The sequence below is a fragment of the Charadrius vociferus genome, unplaced genomic scaffold, assembly GCF_000708025.1.
Source record: "Charadrius vociferus isolate BGI_N301 unplaced genomic scaffold, ASM70802v2 scaffold298, whole genome shotgun sequence".
Classification (NCBI taxonomy): domain Eukaryota; kingdom Metazoa; phylum Chordata; class Aves; order Charadriiformes; family Charadriidae; genus Charadrius; species Charadrius vociferus.
In genome coordinates this window covers 1,528,327-1,549,238 of record NW_009649936.1, presented here as the reverse complement: position 1 = coordinate 1,549,238, position 20,912 = coordinate 1,528,327, and the positions used below count along the sequence as shown (strand labels likewise).

At 39.1% G+C, this 20,912-nt stretch overlaps 1 protein-coding gene across 1 annotated transcript in view; it reads left to right on the top strand.

The window, feature by feature from the left end:
* The first annotated feature begins 334 nt into the window (after window positions 1–334).
* Window positions 335–20,912, top strand: part of DSCR3 (Down syndrome critical region gene 3) — a 45,035-nt gene continuing 24,457 nt past the window's right edge. Inside the window, exons 1-2 of the mRNA XM_009891363.1 lie at window positions 335–412; window positions 3,605–3,721. Of these exons, the coding sequence (XP_009889665.1) occupies window positions 335–412; window positions 3,605–3,721 (195 nt within the window). The remainder of the gene's footprint in view (window positions 413–3,604; window positions 3,722–20,912) is intronic.

Genomic DNA, 20,912 nt, shown 5'->3' with positions numbered 1-20,912 from the left:
AATGCTAGCACGATCAAACTAACCAAAACACCCATCCAAAATAAAAAGTTCTCTGTGTGGCTAAGGAGAAATACTGGTGCACAGGAGACAGCACAAACATGTGGCGGAGGAATTGTGGGACCGCCCCATTGAGTAACAGCACGGTGTTAGGTTAGATTAAACCATTCATGAAATGGCATGGTTAAAGCCATGGTAGATGTCTGGGAGCACCATGATTTAAGCAGTCATTTCTTGTTCCCCTCAGCCCCAGAAAGACTGAGAGGTCACTTTGAGCGGGTTCTGACACTAGTCTCTTTGCCTTTGGGTATGACTACAATGCAGCTCTTGCCCCGCGATGAGGAAAGCCAACACACGTGTTCTCCAGCGTAACGGAGTCGCACAGGATCACCTGCTTTTACCCAGGGACTCGCAAGTTAGTATCACCCTATTTTGGCCTAGGGTACCTGCACGCACAGTGTATTGTACAGGAAATCCAGAACACACAGAAAAGCATTGGCTGTCTTGCATATGCTCTGCCCAATTCACCTGCAAGGATGGGCAGCTCTTCTCTTGGGGACAGTGGGGCCCATCCCCATGAGTATTTTGTAAACCTTTCTAAAATCTCTGCCATTCTCTGTGAATGGTGATGTGCAGTAGCAGAGTAATTTCTCTGTTGTTCAATGTAGGTAGCTACAAAGCTCAGAGAAAGTAGTCACACCGTTTACTGTATTAGAGTATATTACAGCATGTAACTTGTTGGGGTTTGGGTTGGGGTTTTTTTTTTTGAGGGTTTTTTTTGGCTAACACTTAGAAATTGTACAGAGTTTTCATGAGTTTGTGCACTTGCTCAGTAGCTCTTTACTGGCTGGCTTTATTTTGCTGGCTATACCCAAGCTTATGGTATGTAGCAACTTGGGCTGAGATAAAATGCCCTTTAAAAGGGGGTGGCCTTTTTTTTTTAATTTTATTTTCCAGCACAAACAGCTAAATATTTTTGCCTTGTTAATATTATCTTGATAATGAATAAACTGTATAGTTCTTCTCTTGTACTCTTTTAAATGTCCATTTCATTAAAAGCATGTTTACACACTACAGATGGTCTAAAACATTTTCTGTTTAGGTCCTCAACAGCTGAAGTGTTGAAGCTGGTAATAATTAAAAATAAGGGAACAAGGCCGTTGCGAACTGCAGTTCTACCAGAATTTGGGATTAGAGCTGGTGTCAGGATGGACTTGCTTATCTGTGTGCGTTGGGAGGAGGTCTTGTATCCTCTGCCACCAGTAGGTTTAGGGCTAGAGTTTGGGATCTGAGTGTCTCTACCAGAATCCTGCCTCACCTGGAAACCTAGCAGACAGGGTGGGAGCAGGACAGAGCTTTATCTTAGCACTGGGAGCTAGGAGTCCTCTTTTCTGCTGCAGATACCATTAGGGTAAAGGTTGGATCTAGCATTTGGGAAGTAAGGGTCTTCCAAGCAGGGACTCAGCCAAAATCTTGCTCCATCAAGAGAAGTTTTGCTTTGATTTTAAAACCAGGTCAGCTTCCCGATCCATTGTGTAACAGACCCCACAAATAGTTGTACTGGAGTAACCAAGAAGTTGGTATTGCACAGATGTGGGGTGAGAGTAAGGAGCAGAAGATGAGGGTACACCTTAACTGTTTTTCCTAGTGAACCCCATACAACAGACCAAAAGAAAATATGATGACAAGAGACCTTACCTTGTAAGAGATCAGCTTTGGAGGGAAGTAGCTGAGATGGAATAATAACACAGAGACTGAAGATGGAGTACGGAGAAATAGTTTGTTATCTGGAAGAAGGGAATCCAAATACTTGCTAACTTCTTCTGCTTTGTTTGACATAATAACAAGTTAGCACTTTTTTTTTTTTTTCTTTAGTAAGGGACTGTCAAGAGGGGAAAGACTTACATTACTTTTTTTTTAACTCAACTTTTTTTAATCAAAAACCGCCTGGAATAGGCTAGACAGTATTTCAGTGTCACACTTGAAAATATGAGTTTGCATGCATTCTTTATGAATTAGACAGATTCCTATGAAATACTTGGTTTTCTCTTCCTAAAAGACTAACCCCTCAGAAAGCTGAATATTTTGGGCCAAAAAGAACAACAATAAGCAGAAAACTTGAGAAAAAATAAGGAAAAAAGGACATAAAAAATGAGGAGGAAAGAATACAGCATGGAGAAATAAAATCTAAGAGAGAAAATAATGTAAAGTTATAGAATCATTTAGGTTAGAAAAGACCTTTAAGATCATCGGGTCCAACCACAAACCTAGCATAACAGTCTAGAGAAGCAGAAGAGATGTAAACAGTATAAAAGTTTTCTTAGATCAGTAGGTACAAGGTGACATTATACACAACATTCAAAACATTAAATTACAGCATTTTAATGGGACAGAAATTTACCTTACACTCAACCTTAGTTGACTGTTCTGCCTCTTCTGTCTTTCAGTATGAATATGCTGCAAAATGCAATCCTTCCTGTTTTCCTCTGGTTTTTGGTATGCGTTTACATCTATGCTGTCAACAAAGTAGACTTAGGACCAGTGCAGAAATGGTTGTAATTGGAACTTAAAGAATCCAAGAGTTCCCAAAGGTGCAGAACTACCACAGAAATTCTGCTATGGAAACAAAGGGTTTTCCAGGCTGATGGCTATTATTATTACTGGCATTTCGGGGAAAAAACACAGACTTTGTCATCTAAGTGAAGAATAATAGAATATGGCATGGCAGATGAATATAAAGTAGTAAGTATTTGTGTGTTCCTATTTACTTTCTGTTTTACAAAAGGATTAAAGCGATCGATAAATCAGAGGGAAAAGCTGAAAATTACATAACGTTATTTTCACCTTTTGAGTTTTCTACCCAGTGAAGATTAAAAAGGAATTACTCATTGGTTTATAGTTGTTTTCTTTAAAATTCCTGGTAGTGAACGCTACTGTGCAAGAGACAGTATGGAAGTGGATGGACTATTGGTGTGCTAAATGTGGCGCTTCTTACATCCACAGTGGCCAGTTCTACTTATTTATTCATTGGTTCATTTGTTTGCCTCTGATTATGGGCATGGTCTACAAGTCTGCATATGATACCAGATTTACTTAGCTGGGTTCCCAGATGTTAGAGGCAATAGGTATTTTCAGAACCATCCTTCTCGCTCCTTTAACCTCCTCCTGGGCTTAATGTTTGTACTTTGAATGGATGTTTCAATCTAGAAGATTTGTTGTGCCGGTAGCGATTCAAATAATCCTCGGTATCCTGCACATCCTCTGCAAGAGTGGCCCTCTTAGGCCAGCAGACCCATCTTAGAAGATCTTCAGAAAGGATTTCTTCATAATATAGAAAAACGATGATGATGTCAACTGTTCTGTTAACTTGTGTTTCTCAGGCACAGCCACTATATAGCTCAATCCCTTTGGTGCTAGGCCACGATCTGAAGTTAAGTCCCAAAAGAAGTTCTTCTCTCTGGGTTACATCATTAACACTTCCGAGAATGCCATGGCAGCTCTCAGACAGACTTAATTCTAAATCAAACCATCATCTGGAGTGAGCAGCTTGTGTTTCGCCTGTCAAAAAGGTGCTGCTAAGTAACTAATGTGGTCCATCTCTTTTTAGGCCAGAGAGGTTGCCATGGTAACCTATTCGAATGTAGATAGATACGCTTTTGAGTCATCATCAGAGCCCGGCTTTGATAGTACAGGGTTTGGATTGACAGCCAGTACTGCATATTGTGTAGGTTGGCACGCCTCTGGACCAGAAGGTCCTGGAATTGCTGCTGTTGCTGCCGGATGAGGCTTGCTACGGAAAAAATTGTGCGACTCCCTGAGTTTTCTCTGATATTCTCTTGAATGGCAGTCCTGTATTCCTTGGTATTCGCGCTCTATAAAGAGGCAGGTTGAAGATCACATTCCTAAGTATGACAAGTTCCTCACTCCAATTTCAAAGTCCTTACCTAAAACTGTGAAGTTTTTGGGGGGAAGAAGCTTCTGAGAAAGAGGATGTGTTACTTATTTTAGGGGAAATAAATACTTTAAATTGTTTCACAGAAGTTCTCCTGAAAATCACTTTCCATCATAAATACATTTGTAGGAATGCAGAACAGTTTTCTGTTAAAGTCAGCCATCCTGAAGAACTGTGATTCTTTAAAAATTTTGTAAATCAAGTGCTACAATGTCAAGTATTTCCCCTCTGGGAACTTCTCTACATCCTCAGTTTCCAACTTTTAGAGGGATCTGGTTTCCCTGTGTTTGCAAGGATGAAAAAGACATTATGTTAATTTAATGACAAAGTTTCACTCACATCCAAAAGGACTAGTACAACACAACTTGTGTCTCTTTAAAAATTTGTATTTGGTTCTGCTGATTGTAACATAGCTAAGTTGAATCTACCTACACTTGTTCAATGTAAAGCTTTTGCTTCTCTGTAGGAATTCCTGGAAGAGTCAAAAACTGTCCTAAGTCCTGTTAAAATTAGGTCCTTCATTAGCAGCTTCTTTTGAAACTTAACCAGTGATACAAAATACGATTTCCTTAGTCTGTAGTTGTGCAACAGAATGTATGTCTTTGCTGGCTAAAATGAAAACTTTGCTCTTGATGTGAGGAGAAAGCTTCTTGTGCTCCCTCTGGAGGGATATTGTCTATGAAGTTCCAAAACATGACATTTGCAGTATCCTGACTTCACAAATCTGTTCAAGAAAGTTCTTCGAAGTATGTTCTGCTAGGTGCCTACATGACCATAAAATCTGCTGGCTAAGAAAAATACAAGATGACGAGTTATAAATTACATTTTTCTAAACTTGCCATTTACAGCAGTTCACCATATTGAGAAATTGTCCTTCAAGCAGTAGAAGCAAGAGGAGGTTGGCTGTCTATCCCTTTTTCCTCCCAGATCCTCTGTCCCCTCCCAATCCAATATTTTATTTCAGATTTTCAGGTTTCCTTTGTACCTCAGACACTGAACTACCCCAAAGCTCCAGCCTGTGACCCTGCACTCTGTTGAGTAAAGGGGACTGTGAACTGTGACTTACTTGGGGTTACACGTGTGCAGCTTGGCCCGTTGGCCGACCAAACAGAATCATTAACAGTTCAGCTTACACTTTAGCTTTTCCCAAAGTGAGAAATGGTTAACTAATTAACCAGGATCAATCCTCGATCCAGCCAGTAATTTTCACAAACTTCTTTGAACCTCTTTTATTCAAGATCTCTGCCCAAGACAGGTCTGTCAAATTGTGAGGTGGCCGATCATTACTAGAAGTTAAAAAACTATTACAAGAGATGGACTGAGGGTCTAATCAAGAGGCAGTCCACTCAGCCTTATGAAACCAGAATAAAGAGTTTGTTTCTTTCAAATATGCAGGTAAAACAAATCAGCTGTGTGTACGTTACCCTCCTATAATATATATTTCAGACTCAGTTCCCTGCCTATCCACACCATTGTGGCCCTCAAGCATATTCTGTGGCATTGCTAATGTAGGCTAATTGCTATGTGGGCCAGCACTCCTTTTATTTTTTTGTAGGGCATGCTTTTTAGGGGCCTACCGTTTCACCTCCGCGAGCTATTCCAGGGAACTGGCAAGGCAGGCGAGGTTGGGGCTGACCTTATGCTGCAAATGCCCTGCCCACCTCATCGTGATCACTACTGCGTGCCCAACAGTACGGCCAACCATGCCTGCAGTGTCAAGTCCCACAGGGGTAGTCCTGCCAGAACAGAGCTACTAAAATAGCGCGTCGGCTGCCGGGCAGGGTTTTTCTGCTGGTGCGAGGATATCCCTTAAGTATTCGTGCTGTAACAGCCTGGGGAGGGCAGAATGCCACAAGCACCTCTGGGGGAGGCACACGTGTGGACACAAATCTGAAACTGGCGTGGGAAGGATAATGTCATACAAACAACTTGGTGTTAGCATGTCAGCCCGCCCCGCTCTCCCTGTGGTTAAGTCAGGTCCCAGTTCCCTTTAGAGTTATAATAGGGGGAATGAGTCCAGAAGGTCAACAGATGGTTTGCAAGGAGTTAGGCTGGCTTGACTCTGCTGGACTTTACAGTTGTCCATCCCCGTTCTTTTTAAAAAGGCTACAGGGCTCTCTGTCTCCTAGTGTTGGTGTTAGTGACTTCCAACCCAAAGTCCCTTGTGCTGGGACTCTAATATTCAACTAACTGCCAGCTGAACCACCAGGATGAGCAAAAAAATAAAGTTGGAGAAATTACGGCTTTCAGGTCTCAGGAAATGACAAAAGCTTGCAAGGGTTCCAGCCCCCAAAAATGAACCTGGGATAATGCATCCTTTTACTTTCTCAGCTGCAGTCAGGAGGTCTGATTGTTCATTTATTTGGCATAGAGACATTTGTGAAAAGACCTTAGCAAAAAATGGATTGAACCATCTCCAAATCAGTTCAGGAAATCCTGAGCTGGGCCAGATGCTTGCGTTTTGGCAACACTTGCTGGGCAAGAACTGGCCTAGAAGTATTACAGAATAGATACTCGGACTGTTCTTTATTAGTGGTTTTCCCTCTGCAGGAGTGTGTATTGTCACATGTTGTTGTATTAAGGTCAGTTCCAGGCTTTGTACATTGAGTAAATCTACAGCAACACAAGATGCACAGCTAGTACACTAGTGGGCTACAGCTGTCTGGAACTCCTGCAGTCACACTGATTTGTTTAGGATATGTTTACACACTGACAAAGCACTGAGTGCCTCAACTTGTGGTCAAGTGTTATCAGTGTCAATATGTTTGGAGTGCATTTCTGAATAAAGTCTTAGATCCAGTTTAAATATAAATGTCTAAATCTGCATTTTGGCTCTTGAACTGTGGTGGTTTGGCTTTCAAGATGCAAAGCATGTTGAACTACATTTGACTTTGTCCACCACTGCTGGCAATCTCATTACTTCTGTTATGTGTATGTAAATAGTATAGACCTTCTTCAGCTCACCTTTATCTCCACTAGTACTAATTGTGTAAGGTGGATACACTTACATGATGTGTGGAAAAAACTGGTTTATATTGGGGATGATAGAATATTGGCAAGTGTTGGTAGCGTAATTGAAAATGAGGTGTGTTGTTTGCCTAAGTGCTGTGAAACCCGATTGTGAACGGAGGAGAAAAAGGACTTCTGCTGGTGTTTTATTTGTTACTGGGCTTTGTGCATTTGCATTGGTGGTATTTCATAAACACTATTTTAAACTGTTTCACAAGAAATCTGTCATTCACAAGAAAACTGTCATTTTTTAAATTGTAGAATGGACTGGGTAAAGGTGGCAGGTCTGTAGAGATGTGAAAGATTTCATTCAGCAGCAGCTGCGCATGAAACTCACTATGCCAGTGGTTGCATGAAACCACTTCTCAGTTCTCTGTTAAGTGCATTGCCCATAAATTGTTTCCCTTCTGGAGAGTAAAATTAACATAACTCCAGATAGCTAATATTTTTAAGTGTAGAGCCCATCAGGTTTATGAATGCACAGGCTATTATGCTTATGAGTGCACATGTCATCGAGTCTATAAGCAGAGCACATAACACATGCTCACATCACATAAAATTTATCTCTTGGTGTATAAAACTCAGATATGAAAAAGCAAAGCTGAAAAATTACTTGAAACCTTTTTTTTTTTCCCCCACCTATATGTCATAGTAGGTCTTTTCACAATAAGCCTCAACTGAATTTTGTATGTATTGACAGAGAAGTTTTTTAAGATATTACCTCAGGTATATGAAAATGGACTACTGTAGCCAAATTTCAGGCAGAACATAATTTTGAAGACTTCCAGTTAAAAATTATAACAAAGCTAAAAGACAAGCATATAGAAAATTCAAAGTGCCTAAAAACTAAATTTTGAATGCTCTTATCAAAATCCTTTTAATTGCAGAGAAAATCCCAAACGTTAGTTTTTAAGCTGGTTTTGTTAACACAACCCTGTCTTTGCTGTAGCCAAGATGTGTCTGTAGTAGTATAAGTATATAAAAAAAGTAATGTAACATAACCTACTCTGACTTTTTAAGTTTATTCTAGATGCATCAGTATCAAATGTAAATCCCATATTTGACACCTAGAAATCTGAATTAATAAATTTTCTGAAGAACTAAACTATATTCATTTAATAAAATACTAATTACACAGTGCCAATTATATACATGGGAGACTAATAAAAAACCAGTGCTCGAATTTACACAGAATTTACTCTGGAATAGACAGAGTGTACAGTTTTTCCTAGGTGAAACAGGGTACAGAACACTGTGTTACTTAGCTCTTCTGTTTCATAATTACTAACTCTCCCTTCCTGGTACTTAACTACTCTAAATACTACTCTTAATTGCTAGGTTAATGCCAGCGTCCACTGAACAGAGCACGTAGCTCCCCAATACACTGAAAAGGCAGCTACCCTGATCAAATGCTCAGCTAGATGAAATAAGATGTCTATTTGAGTTGTGCTATTGGAAGTTAATAACTTTTTATTAAATTAGGCAGAGTCCTAATACTACAAAACATCATAGGATGTGCCTAAGATGTCAAAGCAAGGGCTGACAGTACTAACCCAAGAAAGCACAGCAAGTGCAGTATTTATCGAAAGAAGCCTGAGGCCCAAGGCTAGTCTTACTGACAATCCTGTTGACGAGGCTGAAGCTCCTGTCTGTACCACCTGAGTCTATCAATCATCTTCTATACCCCAGAGATCTTTTCCCCCCACGATTTGTGCCTATCCCCTTGCCTGCAGTAACCCCGTTCCTTGTCCTCTCACATTTGATGAAGTATCTGTCTCCTTTGGACCTCAGCAGCAGCAATGCTGAAGAGACAGAAGAGACATTCTACCCACTGGAGGTGCAGGTGCCCAGAATTCAGATGCCACCACATGCCAGAGCAAGCAACTTCAAATAGCCCGCTCCTGTATTAACTGGAGGAGCAGGAACTTCAGGGAATTTAGCTAAGTTTCTACTATGCGTGGGCAACTGTGATTCTTTAGACATCCATAATTTTGCTTGGGGAGGATAAGAAGAAGGGTCAAGTCTTCTTAAGCCCTGGAGCAAGAACCAAATCCCAGTTTCAAATAGGTCCCAAAGCCAGTGTTCAGTAAGTATGACACTGAATATAATCAATTTATGGACATGATTTGTAGCCACTGAGACCAGACTGTCTTGTATGTGTGATGCAGAGCCATAGTCTACACATGTGGAATACATCAGGTGCCTTGGACATGCTGTACTTGCATGTGTGGGGGTCAGAGCCTTGAGCACTCATAATAGGAGATTTGGAGTAAATCTGAAAGAACCAGAAAAAATCTCTCTGACACCAGAGTAGCACCTATACTGATTATTAAAACCTGGATCCAGAGGACTGAGTTTTCAGTTAAAAGTCTAAGGGTTTTACAGGAATTTAAAAGAACGTATTTCCTCCTAACTTCATTCTGAGAAACAGCTGAAACCTTTCTGGCCTTGATTTTTGGGTTTTGGGGCGGGTTGGGTTTTTTTGTATGTGTGTGTCCAGAACATTCAGGCTGAGGCAAACATCCAACCAATCCTTGTTTGTTTGTTTGTTTGTTTTCCATTGTTTATACGTTTGCCAAGCTTTAGCTACTTAGAAGAAGTTCTCTGTCCTGGGTGTTGCTTCAGGCTGATTTTTTTTCTTTTTCACTTTTTTTTTTTAAGGGGAAGGAATAGGGAGAAGTTGGTATTATTTTGGAAAGCATAATATTTCAGTTTGGGAAATTTATAAGCAACTGCAAACCAAATGCAAGCTTAAAAGGCTGAAAACAGCAGCAAAAATATTTCTAGCTTAGATTTTCACAAGAAAGAACTTTTCGCTGTCTTTTTCATGTTGCTTTTCAGGGCAGTGAAATCAGTGTATAATAAATTATGGTAAATATCCCAAGTCTGTGTCATTAATTTTTACCCAAACCCCAGATGGCCCTAAGCATCCTCTACTTCTTAGACTAAGAGACAACAACATACAATTTTTTACAGGCAACAGACAAGTGTTGCTGCTTGTGTTCCACAGCAGAAAAAAAAAAAATCGCTTAAAAGTTACTTCTGAATTAGGGAAGTTTTCCAAGCATTTGTTGTTCTTTTTCCCAATAGAGTATCATAAACTATGAAAACAGGGCTTTCTGCAACAGCTTCCAGTTGTATTGCAAAATTCTGCTAGTGACTTTGCCACAGTTAGTTCTGAGATAAAAGGTGTTAAGTCACTGCTTCTTCAGAACCCACAGAAGCACCTTATGGTTTTGATATAATTCCTAAAGTACGTCTTCTTTTACATGTTCCATTTTATGGTTAATAGGAAGAATAAACATACTACTTCAAACAAAATTCAGCTATTCATAAATTAATCGTATTCCTAGTCAAGCATCAAGGTTTGTTGTCTGACACAGATTTTACATATCTGTGGTACACAGACCACAATTAAGTGCTAGAGCTTACGTCCTACTGATGGAGCCGTCAGCCCTTCCTAGCTGCCCAGTCTTCTAAATACTGTCACCTTTCCAGTTCCCTACTTGGACAGGAGAGACATGGGGGCCTGGACCTACCACCACCGAAATGGCACAGCACTTGCAGCAGAAACGTCAATGGCAGGAGACTAGTTTATGAATAGTTAGAACCAAATAATCCTTGAAGGCCGTTACTAAGGGTGCAAGGTAACTTTGTGATGAGAGTAATCAGTACTACAGCAGCTTGATATTCATATAGCACTAGAAACAATTTTAGCTATGTATCACCTAGAATGAATAGTCTTTTTTACTGCATCAATATAGATACTTGTTTTAAATAACTGCAGCATCAAAATAATTATTTTATTTTCTTCAGACTTAGATTGTTTTCTTTTTCTGAATGGCCTTAAATTTCATCTTTTTCATTATGAATGTGTGGCATTTCAACTGGAGACTTACGGAAAACTTATTTTCTTTCATGCTATATAAGTAAAAAATCACTGATTTTGCTAAAACTTCCCAATAACTCTTTGAGTTGAAACAAAGCACACAAAGCTCCAGCGCAAAGGGATTTTTTTAAATTATGAAAAAGGGAGATTAAAAAGGATACTCAACTACAACCCTAGATAATACTGTTCAGTGCAGCAAGAATTATAATCTGGTGAATGTGCAAACGGCTGAGGTAAGATGAGCATCTTCTATACAATCTGTTTTCAGGTTACCTTTATGCAACTGAATAAAACTGTTTTAATTCAGGCTGCATTGTAGTATTATGACATGTTCTACCATACATCTAAAAAGAGAGAAGTTCTAAGTATAAAAATACAAAGGGAGACGATTACATTTTCTTTTTCTCACCTGAAGGTCATGCTCCCTCTTGCATTACTACCTTCCACATTTGCACTCTTGTCTTTTCTTACAATGGCAGCGGCCACCTGAATAAAAAACAAAATATTTTGGACAATTCATGGAGATTTTCCTTTGCTTTTTGGAGGATTTTGAGGTGGCCTCTTCTCCTACAAGGAGGTAGCCCGCCTTTCTTTTCTTGCTTTCTAAGTTAATTCTTTCCCTCCGCTCAGTAATACGCCTTTGTAGCTAGCAGCTGTCCCAGTCATCACCAGCAGAACCCTCAGACACCAGCATGCCCTCCCTGCAGAGGGCTGGTGTTAGGTATTTACACACGGGTGACCTACTTCACTGCCTAACTGGTTTTGACACTATTTTCCAGCTATATGGATTAAGATTTTTTCTTCCTGAAGTCATCGGTCTTTCTCCTAACCTTTCATGACTCTGAATCATGTCATAATGGTAAACCTCATGGCCTCCTAATCTTCTCTTTTCTATAGTATTTGCATGAAGAACTGCTATACTGGGAACTTAAAACTCATCTAGTTTTGTGTTTGGTTTCTAGCAGGAGCTGACAGAGGATGCCTAAGGAAGAGCTGAAGAACAAGGTAAACATGTAGTTCCCAAGCACTCCCTGTGTCCAGTAATCTGTGGTTTGGAGGCTTCTGCAGTGTGGACAGTGGGTGGTGTTTTCTTATTTAACAGCCTTTATATCAAATGGACTTTTCTTCCATTAATTTGTTTGGTTGGGTTTCTCTCCCAAACCTTTATCATCTTGCAGCATCTCGCAGAAAAGATTTTCACAGCTTAAAATAATGTAGAGCACCCATTTTTTTTGTTTTGAACATGCTTTCTACCAGCTTCATTAATATTCTTATTACTCATATCGGAAAAAGACAGTAACGGTGTCTCCACCTTTATCTCTTCTCTGCCACTGGTGATTTTGTAGACCTCTGTTGTATCTCCCCTCAATGATCCATTTTTCAGAGTTAAGAGCCCATAAGTATACCTCATGCAGAACCATTCTGTTTCTTTGGTTATCCTTGTCAAATGTTTTCTGAATCATTCCCATTCATTACGCCCTTTTTGAGATGCAAAGAAAAGAAATGTACATACTACTCAATAGACAGAGAACTATGGATTGATACTGGGCTGGATATATTACAATGTTCTCTGTTTTGTTCTCTTTTCCAATCTTAGTAATTCCAAATATTTGATTTGCTTTTCTGAGTAAAAGGGAACAATGTTTTGATTTTTTCATAGAAATATTCATCAAAACCCAAAGATCTCATTTGTGAGTGGAAAACCAGCTTACAGCCCATCACCGTTTATATAATTTTTTTCCCATGTGCATTACTTTACACTTAACTACATCAAATTTTATCTGCCATTTTATTATCCAGTCACTCAGTCTTGTAAGATCTTTCTTCAGTTCTTCAGTCAGCCCTTTAACTGCATCACAATTTGTCCTCTAACTTTCCTTTACCTGAATAGCTTAATATCATTAGCAATCTGTGATATCTCACTGCTCACCCTCTTTTTCCAGATCATTTATGAATACATTAAGCAGCACAAGTCACAGCACAGGTCCCTGTAGACTCCTCTTGTGATGTCCCTCTTCTATGAAAACCGACCTTTTATTTCTGTTTTATTTCTGTTTCCTGTCATTTAGCCATTTTTTGATCCATTCCTCTTGCTTTTTACTGCATAGCACCCATGCTTTTCTTTTTTTTTTTTCCTTTTTTTTTCTTTTTTTTTTTTTTTTTTAATGAAGCTTTGTCTAGGGACCTCATTGCCTCTGGAAATCCTAGTAGCCCTTTAACATAAGATCTCCCTTGTCCACATATATGTTAATATCACCAAAGACTTACAGATCTGCAATACTTGATATAATGTAACAAAAGCTGCGTTGTCTTCCTTGACATGTCATATTTATGTCTGTGTCCAGTGATTCTGCTCTGTAGAACATATACAACTTATTTGCCTGGCATAGACAACACAACAGGCTCACTCGTGTGTAGTTGCCTGGGTCTTCACGTTTGACTTCCCCACTTGGTTAGCAAGGGAAGGGGTTTTAAAACTAGGGTTACACACTGCAGTTAGTACTTCAGCTTTTTGACACCCAAGTTCTCTTAGAACTCTTGGATGGAGGCCACCTGATCCCCATAATGTCATCTTATTTTATCCACTTGTTCTCTAACCTTCTCTGCCATGCACTTACGTTTGAGATAGACAGATCTGCTAAATCCCCCATAATGGAAAGTGCTGGCATGGATTTCTCAGAGCTCTTGCACAGTGAACACAGATGCAAGAACAGGACTATAGTCTTTCCTCCTATGGTCTTGCTTGCTCTGAGCATTCCTTTCACACTTTGATGGTCTTCAGGCCCTACACGCTCTGTGGCAAGCCTCCTGTTCCTGACACTTACGGAAAAGGATTTGGGTTTTGTTGGGTTTTTTTTTCCCCATGCCTTTGCAAGTCATTCCTCAAGCTCAGTTGTGATCTGCCTCATTGCATTAATGTAACAGAATCTATGAACCCATCTGGTTTCTGCATTTCCAAAAGCTTCCAAAGGATACCTTCTTGCTTCTAATAACTTCCCTCACCTTGTTGTTTAGCCATGCTGGCTTCCCCTTCTTCTATGTCTTTCTTTATAATGTTCTGAAAAGCTGGAGTAGCCCATTATTAGCAAGAGGATGAAAACTAGGTTTCTCTTGAATACCAGAGAATAGGCCTAAAGGCCAGAATTTACCTTGCAGAAGAGTTACTTTGCATCTTCCTGCCAACAGAAATTTTCTTTTCCACAATGAAAGGATTCTTTCTCCTCTGACATTCTTAGTCAATGCCAAGTCCTGCTCAACCAGTAGCTGAGGATCTATCTCTACAATGCTGAAAGAGATCTAAAACTGGACACTAGCGTGAAGAAGAATCTTATACATAAATGTGCTTTATTGCCTTTGAAAATTATTAGATAACTTTACTGTGTACATGTGTGTCTGTAATCTATATGAAAGTTAAAAATAATTTCCATATTGTCCCTTACCCCATTGTAAAATATTACTGTCCAAACATACAGAAAAGTATGTCATTGAAAATGCATAGTGTCACTCAACATTTTGTGATGGTACCTCATTGCCACCATATCTATAATAGGCCAAAGGAAAAAGCTATTTTAGGGACCAAGTTACATAGTTTTATGTGACAAAAAGAAAACTAAAAAAGATCTGTGTACTATCTCAGCTAGTTCCACAGTCCAACAATCAGAATAGTAAGGTTGTAAATATCCAGTCATTAACATACCTTAAATTGCATGCCTATTTACATACTCCTTACAACTAGCAGAAAGAAACATCAGTGGATAAAAACTAACCCATAAATTGTAATTTTAGACTTGGAGTTTTAAAAGCTATTTATATCACATTAAAATGTAAACAGCTGAGGGTATTGATATCAGTTACTGATATTTTTATTTTCCAGTCCCAAATCAGTATTTTAAAAAAATAAATTTAAAAATTTCTGTTACATTCAAGTCTCCTTTGAGGCCATTACAAAACTTAGGTATGCAAAGCTTGTTGTTTATTTGCATTATTAACAAGTACACGTGCTTTTTTCCTGGGGAAACATGGCAATTTCTGCTCCTCTAAGTGGCTGCTCTGACCTAAGTACTGGGCTTAATGACCAAAGGAATAAAAAAATTACTGAGTGAGATCAAACTAGTGGGCTGATTGATCCCAGATTCTGCTATCTACATAAGACTTGTCATAAAAACAACATCATGGAGAGTTATGGAATATCTAGCTCCCAGATAAATTTTGGGCAGTACTTTTTTTGTTTTATATGAACTGTGGGTGTTTTCAATATCTATGTAAATATCAGATTATTTTTCAGTGCTATCAGTACTCAAAGAGTTAGTAAATTTTTCACATTAATTATGTGTGATTATTTTAATATCATTTTAACAATCTTTTAAAGAAAACCTTTAGCACTGCCTACTTCAATTTATTGCTACTGGCAGAATGTGTAAGTTACAGTAGGAGTGCACAACTTACTTTCTACTGGTTTTATTCTACATACTTGTATCATGCCATAGGCTATTTGGCAACTTACAAAACAGTTCCTTTGTATCAATCAGTTCTCACAAAGAAGTCTGCAAATGTTACTATTGTGTTAAGAATTTCTATTTCCACAATATTTTAAAAGAGATCAACTTGCACATCCTCATACAGAATCTCACAACAACCAATATCCACCTTTTGCACTAGTAAAATTAGCATTACATTCTATAGCTTTTTACTGATCCTAAAGTACTTCTTATTCAGGATAAGGCCTCGCCTGTCACTGTTTTCTTTTCCTGCCAGACTCTTTCAATAATTTTTTGAATGTCTAACTCACTTGTTTTGTTTTATTCACTGTTGGTTGCCCCCTCCCCCCCTTGTTTCATAATGTTATTTTCCATATTTGCTAATTCTTTTGAGAGGGAAGTAAAGCTCAGTGCAATTTTCAGTCAGTTCAAGTCCTTTTAAAACTATCTAATGACATTTACTCTGAGGTAATCCCCTCAAAATTGTGCATTTTTGCTGGAAAATGAGTTAGTTCATTCTTAAATACTTTCAAAATTCCTTTAGTTTCCTTTAGTTTCTTGCCTTCCTATCACCATTTCCTGCCTTTTCAACACCTCAGCTTCCAGCAGTGCTTTATCACTTGGCACAAATAAAATTAGGTATCTTTACATTTCCTGTGACTCATCAGTTTGCAGTTGTTTTACCCTCTTTAGAGGAGTCCTCATCATGCTGCCCACTGAAGTTAACTCTAAAAGCTCTATAGGTTTCAATAGCACAGAATCTTGTTATTTTTTGGTCCTTTAATTAACATGGACAAAGAATCTACATCTGCATTCTTCTACTCATGTCTCGTGTTTCCAAGTTTTTGAGCATTTACTTTTATTGCACTTCTTTTAATTTTAACATTAAATACTATCTGGCTTTCTTTAGACCTTCTTTATGGATTTTTCTTCAACTTAGTTTAATCTTGACTACCTTCTTTCACCTTGACATTTGAATAAATAGGTTTATTTTGCTGTCTTCTGTAGCCTTTTCTCATTTATATACATAGTTCTTTTAAATCTGATATACTCTAAAGGATAAGTTTTAATGAAAAAGAAATTTCTTTGCAATGGGAAATGTTTTAGAAAACATTGATAAGATTTAATATGTACATAGCCCCTATATGTGGTACAGAGATTTTAATTTCTTTTTTATTATCTTCCTCATTTCTGAGGCACTCAGAAACACTACCACTTACATGTTACAGTGCTGGGATTTAGTATGATTTCTCCACCAAAGATAACGCATTTCAATATGCTTCCTGTTGTTTAGCATATCTGTTACAGCTACTTCTTCAGCTAACTCCTTTGTATTACTTAGGAGTAAAGAATAGCCTTTCCACTCAGGTGCTCTAAAAACCAATTTTCAGTTTATCAAACATACACTTATATAAACCATGTAGTGCTCTAAAAATTGTCCAATACATGAACAGTATTTGAAATTACTAGTTTATTAGCTTTAATCATCTCTGATCTCTTTCAGTAGTATTTACTCCATATTCTTCTGATGGCAAGTAATGAACTTTCAAGCACATTTCTATTGTTGTGACTTCCTATTACCTGTACAACTTCTCCCGTCGAATTCCTTAAGTATACCGCTGTTTTCTAAGCAAAGATTTCAAAACTATGAAAAAAGCAGAAAAAGAAAATATGCTTCAGCTTCCCTATGGACGTTTACCCAATATGCATAGACTAAATTTTGCTTATTCTGAATTTTGCATGCTATAATTTTATACCAATTAATGCATACATTTCAGCTCTGGCCTGAGGCAAATATAGAAGTGTGATTATTCTAAACAATTTAAACATATTTATTAAAATAGTGTCCCAAAGGAAATCAGTTACATGCGATAAACAAATGTAGGTATTATTCTACTGAAGTTAATATAATTTCTCCAGTTGGTTTCAGTTTAGGTTCATCTGTTACCAGAGTTGTTCTAGTTCAGTTCTAGTTCAGGCTCAGCAAAACTTGAAAACAATGACTGAAGTTCAAAGTCAAGTTTGGTTTCGGTTAACTCCACAAATAGAATAATATCCAAGATGAATTCAAGCAAAATATCTACCCTTTTAGTCTAGTTCTTTGTGATAAATTCAGGAATAAACAGAATATATTTATTTAATCCTACTCTTGCAGCTGAATGCAGCACTGCATGAACCATCAACAGTAACAATTATATAAATTAAGTAATAAAGAGCTGTCATATCAAAGTAGCTACTGTTTCTAAATTAATTCAGAACTTCTAAATAAAACTATGTTAAAAAAAAAAAACACAAAACCCAAAAGACCTACCACCAAAGCAAGCAAGCAACCAACCAACAAAAAAAAAAAAAAAACAAACAGAAAAAAAGGGGGAATAAAAGAACTACTTTAAGGGAGATAAATATTCAGTGTGATTTTGTCATTAAAATGCATATACAGAGAGAGCACATGAGGACTAACCCTAATGTTGTAATTACCTAACCTGTGATTCTTTACCTCTGGTATCCACCTCCAAATTCCCAAAAGCTGAAGAAAGCAACGAAAATACCTCCCAAAATCCGCTATATGGCACAGTAGCGGCCCACATAGCCATCATGTCTATCGGGGGATATCTTAACCCCCGTCAGAGACCACCGCTACTTAAATTGCTCCAGAGCGATACAAGCTGTCGCCGTGTGCCTGGGGCTGCCCTCAGAGGGACTAAGCCCTGTGTTTTGCCCCAAGCCCCGCAGGTAGCGGCTGTCAGCCCAGGTGTGGTGACAGGTGAGCTTTCCTTCCTACCTCCAGCCTGTGGGCACCCCTGAGAAGCCCCATACCCCCTTTTCCCTTCTCATTGCTCCTGCACCTTCACCCTGGAGCGTGGCTGGGGCAAACAAAACACAGTTGCAATTTTTGGAAGGATCTCCCGTCGGCCAAACAAAGCCTAAAATTTTCAGTTGCACCATTTGTCCAAATTTGGAGTGGATTTTTCAAGTGGACAGAAGCAGCACGCTCCTGACAATGAGAGGACTCAGTGCCAAAATTAAAGCCTTTGCTCTGAAGCTTGAACTGTTTAGCTAATTTTGCTGAAATCATCCAGAATAATTCAGTATGAGATGGATACGTGGTAAAGAAAAATTTGTAACTTGGATCAATCAAAAGAAATCAGTTCCTATGAATGGTTCTAGTTAGGCCTGTAACTAGTAACATAACAGAAACAAATAACACAAGAGGTGATCACTTGGTGACTCACGATCTTCCCTCAAAGAGTTGGATTTGACTCTGATAAATTTTTTTAATATCTTGGGATAAAAGTGGTTAAAAGGGGAAGTGATGATCACAAGAAAGTAACAGTAAAAATCAGTGTCAGATTTTGGCAAGCTGAATTGGAGAGATGAGGTTGGTATTTGGCTTGGGCATCTCTGATTGTTATAACCAGTATCAGCTTGGCCCAGACATTTAGAAACACTGATGGCCACATCTGCAAATCTCTTTTATTTTAGCCAACAGCCTCACTAGTCCACCAGAATATACCTTGCATCAGAAGTCACGGTCATGAAGGAGATATCCAATGCTGGCAAAAAGAATTGCACTAGGAGTGTTGAACTGTCAATACAGAGACCGTATTTGGACACCACACTCCTTGGGAGCCAGGGTGCTCCAGAGCAGTTTGTTTGTGATGATCTGTGTTGCTAGGCAGATGGGCAGCTACAGCTTGTACCAACCGGAGCTTTTTCTGGACATAAGACTTCAGTTCCTAGAAATGAGTTACTGAAGCACCTTTAAAAAAGTTCCCTAAGAATGATAAACACTTGATTGTGAAAGTGATGGCAGAAAAATCTACATATGCAGAAGGCAACTATACTGTCTAGGCTAGTAATTTTTTATCTCAAGTTCTCCTTTGCTGGGGTAAAAATAAAAATGAAAAATATCCCTCTTTACCTGCCTCACAGTAACTAATAACAATAACTAGCTATATAAGGCACAGTACTAATGCTCAGTAATCAAAGTTAAAGTTAAATGCTCCTTTTTCTTTACACTGACTGCTTTCATTCTCTCTTCTCTGAAACAAACACTCTGCAGACTGTGGAATGCCTTAGGTATCTCCCTTCTTTTCCAAAAACACAAGATGCTCCTCATTACAAGAGTGTGCACCATTTTTTGACAAGCTTTCTGTAAGCACTCAAGCAGGAAGGGGGCACAGTGATGAGGTGGCCTTCGGTACTGAAGCTTGTGTAGGGGTGAGGAACAGCAGGACAGACCCATCTTCTCAGTTTCACATAGCCAAGAGGACTGAATGCAGACTTGGGGCACTGCAGGCTGCTTCGTGTAAGCTGTGAGTGCTTCCCTCCTCTCACTTCTAGAGCCCCTTCATGCTAAGGAATGGTCTCTCTGCATGCTGTTGCTAAGGCATGGCACTCCCGGTACTGACAGGGGCTGTATTATTTTTTTTTAAACTATGTGAAACTTAAGAAAATGTATCTTTAGATTGCCACTTCTAAATACCAATCTTGAAAAAACACAGTTATTTATACTAGGCAATAAAATTAAAATGCAGAGAACTTTAGAGTCCTTGAAAGGTTTACTAATTTTCTCATGTCTTCTAGACTCGTTTGCATTACCTGTTTGCACTGTGAACAGTAATAAAAATGCTAGGAAACTAGTCTTCAAGCTCCATTCAAGAAAACCAGCTCTAGCAATCAGGCTTCAAAGATCCATAATGCCACCAAGGAACAGTTCCCTGAGTGTCTGTCTTGGGCCATCTAAAGGCTTCTTGGGAGACAGCAGTCCACAAAGACAAATTTGTCTTGACCCTTCAGCTGTGCGCTTTATGCACATTTGCTACAGTAGAGCCAGCTTACGGTAGCTGTGCAGTCCACTGCCAGATTTTCTTGTTAAGGCTTTCAGTGGTTATTTTGACTGCTAGTGCTCAAAACCCAGGAGTCTATCACGATCCCCTGCTGCCCCACCAAGCTGCAGTTTAAGACTGACTTAAAGAACTCCCACCTTTTAAAATGAGGTAAGAATGGTGTTGCTAGACCCTGAAGCTGGCTTGTGCTTGTGATAGCTCAGTGAAATGGCTGCCCCTGCTTTTTAACACGGCAAGAATAGTGACTTTAGAAAAGCATTAAAATTCATAACTAGATTCATGCTCCATAGGTTTCCTTTGGGACTTGAGACGCCGCTGGCGGACAATTTCTGCGCCCACTGAAGTCACAGGAATTACGTTTTCCGCATCTGTAGGAGACGGAAGCATTTCTCTCCGTACTAAAACGTGAGCGCAGGCGTATAGCTGCGCACCAGCAACGTTTTCCAGAGCGGCTCATTTTCTCCGCTTCGGGTTCTGCCGACGGATTTTTCTCACGGTGGATTTTACAAGGCGTTGCCTTCCGACATTTATCAGACAAGTGGGAGGCAACTTCCAGAACGCGGGCTGGCACCTATTTTGAAATTCAATATGCTGAATCATACGTGCAATTGTAAGAGCAACAAATCCAGGATTTTTTTAATATATATATATATATATATGTGCGAGGTTCTCATGACTGTGAGGCCTCCCTCAGACTAATCCCCTTCAGCCTAGCCAGAACTACGAATGTAAAGACC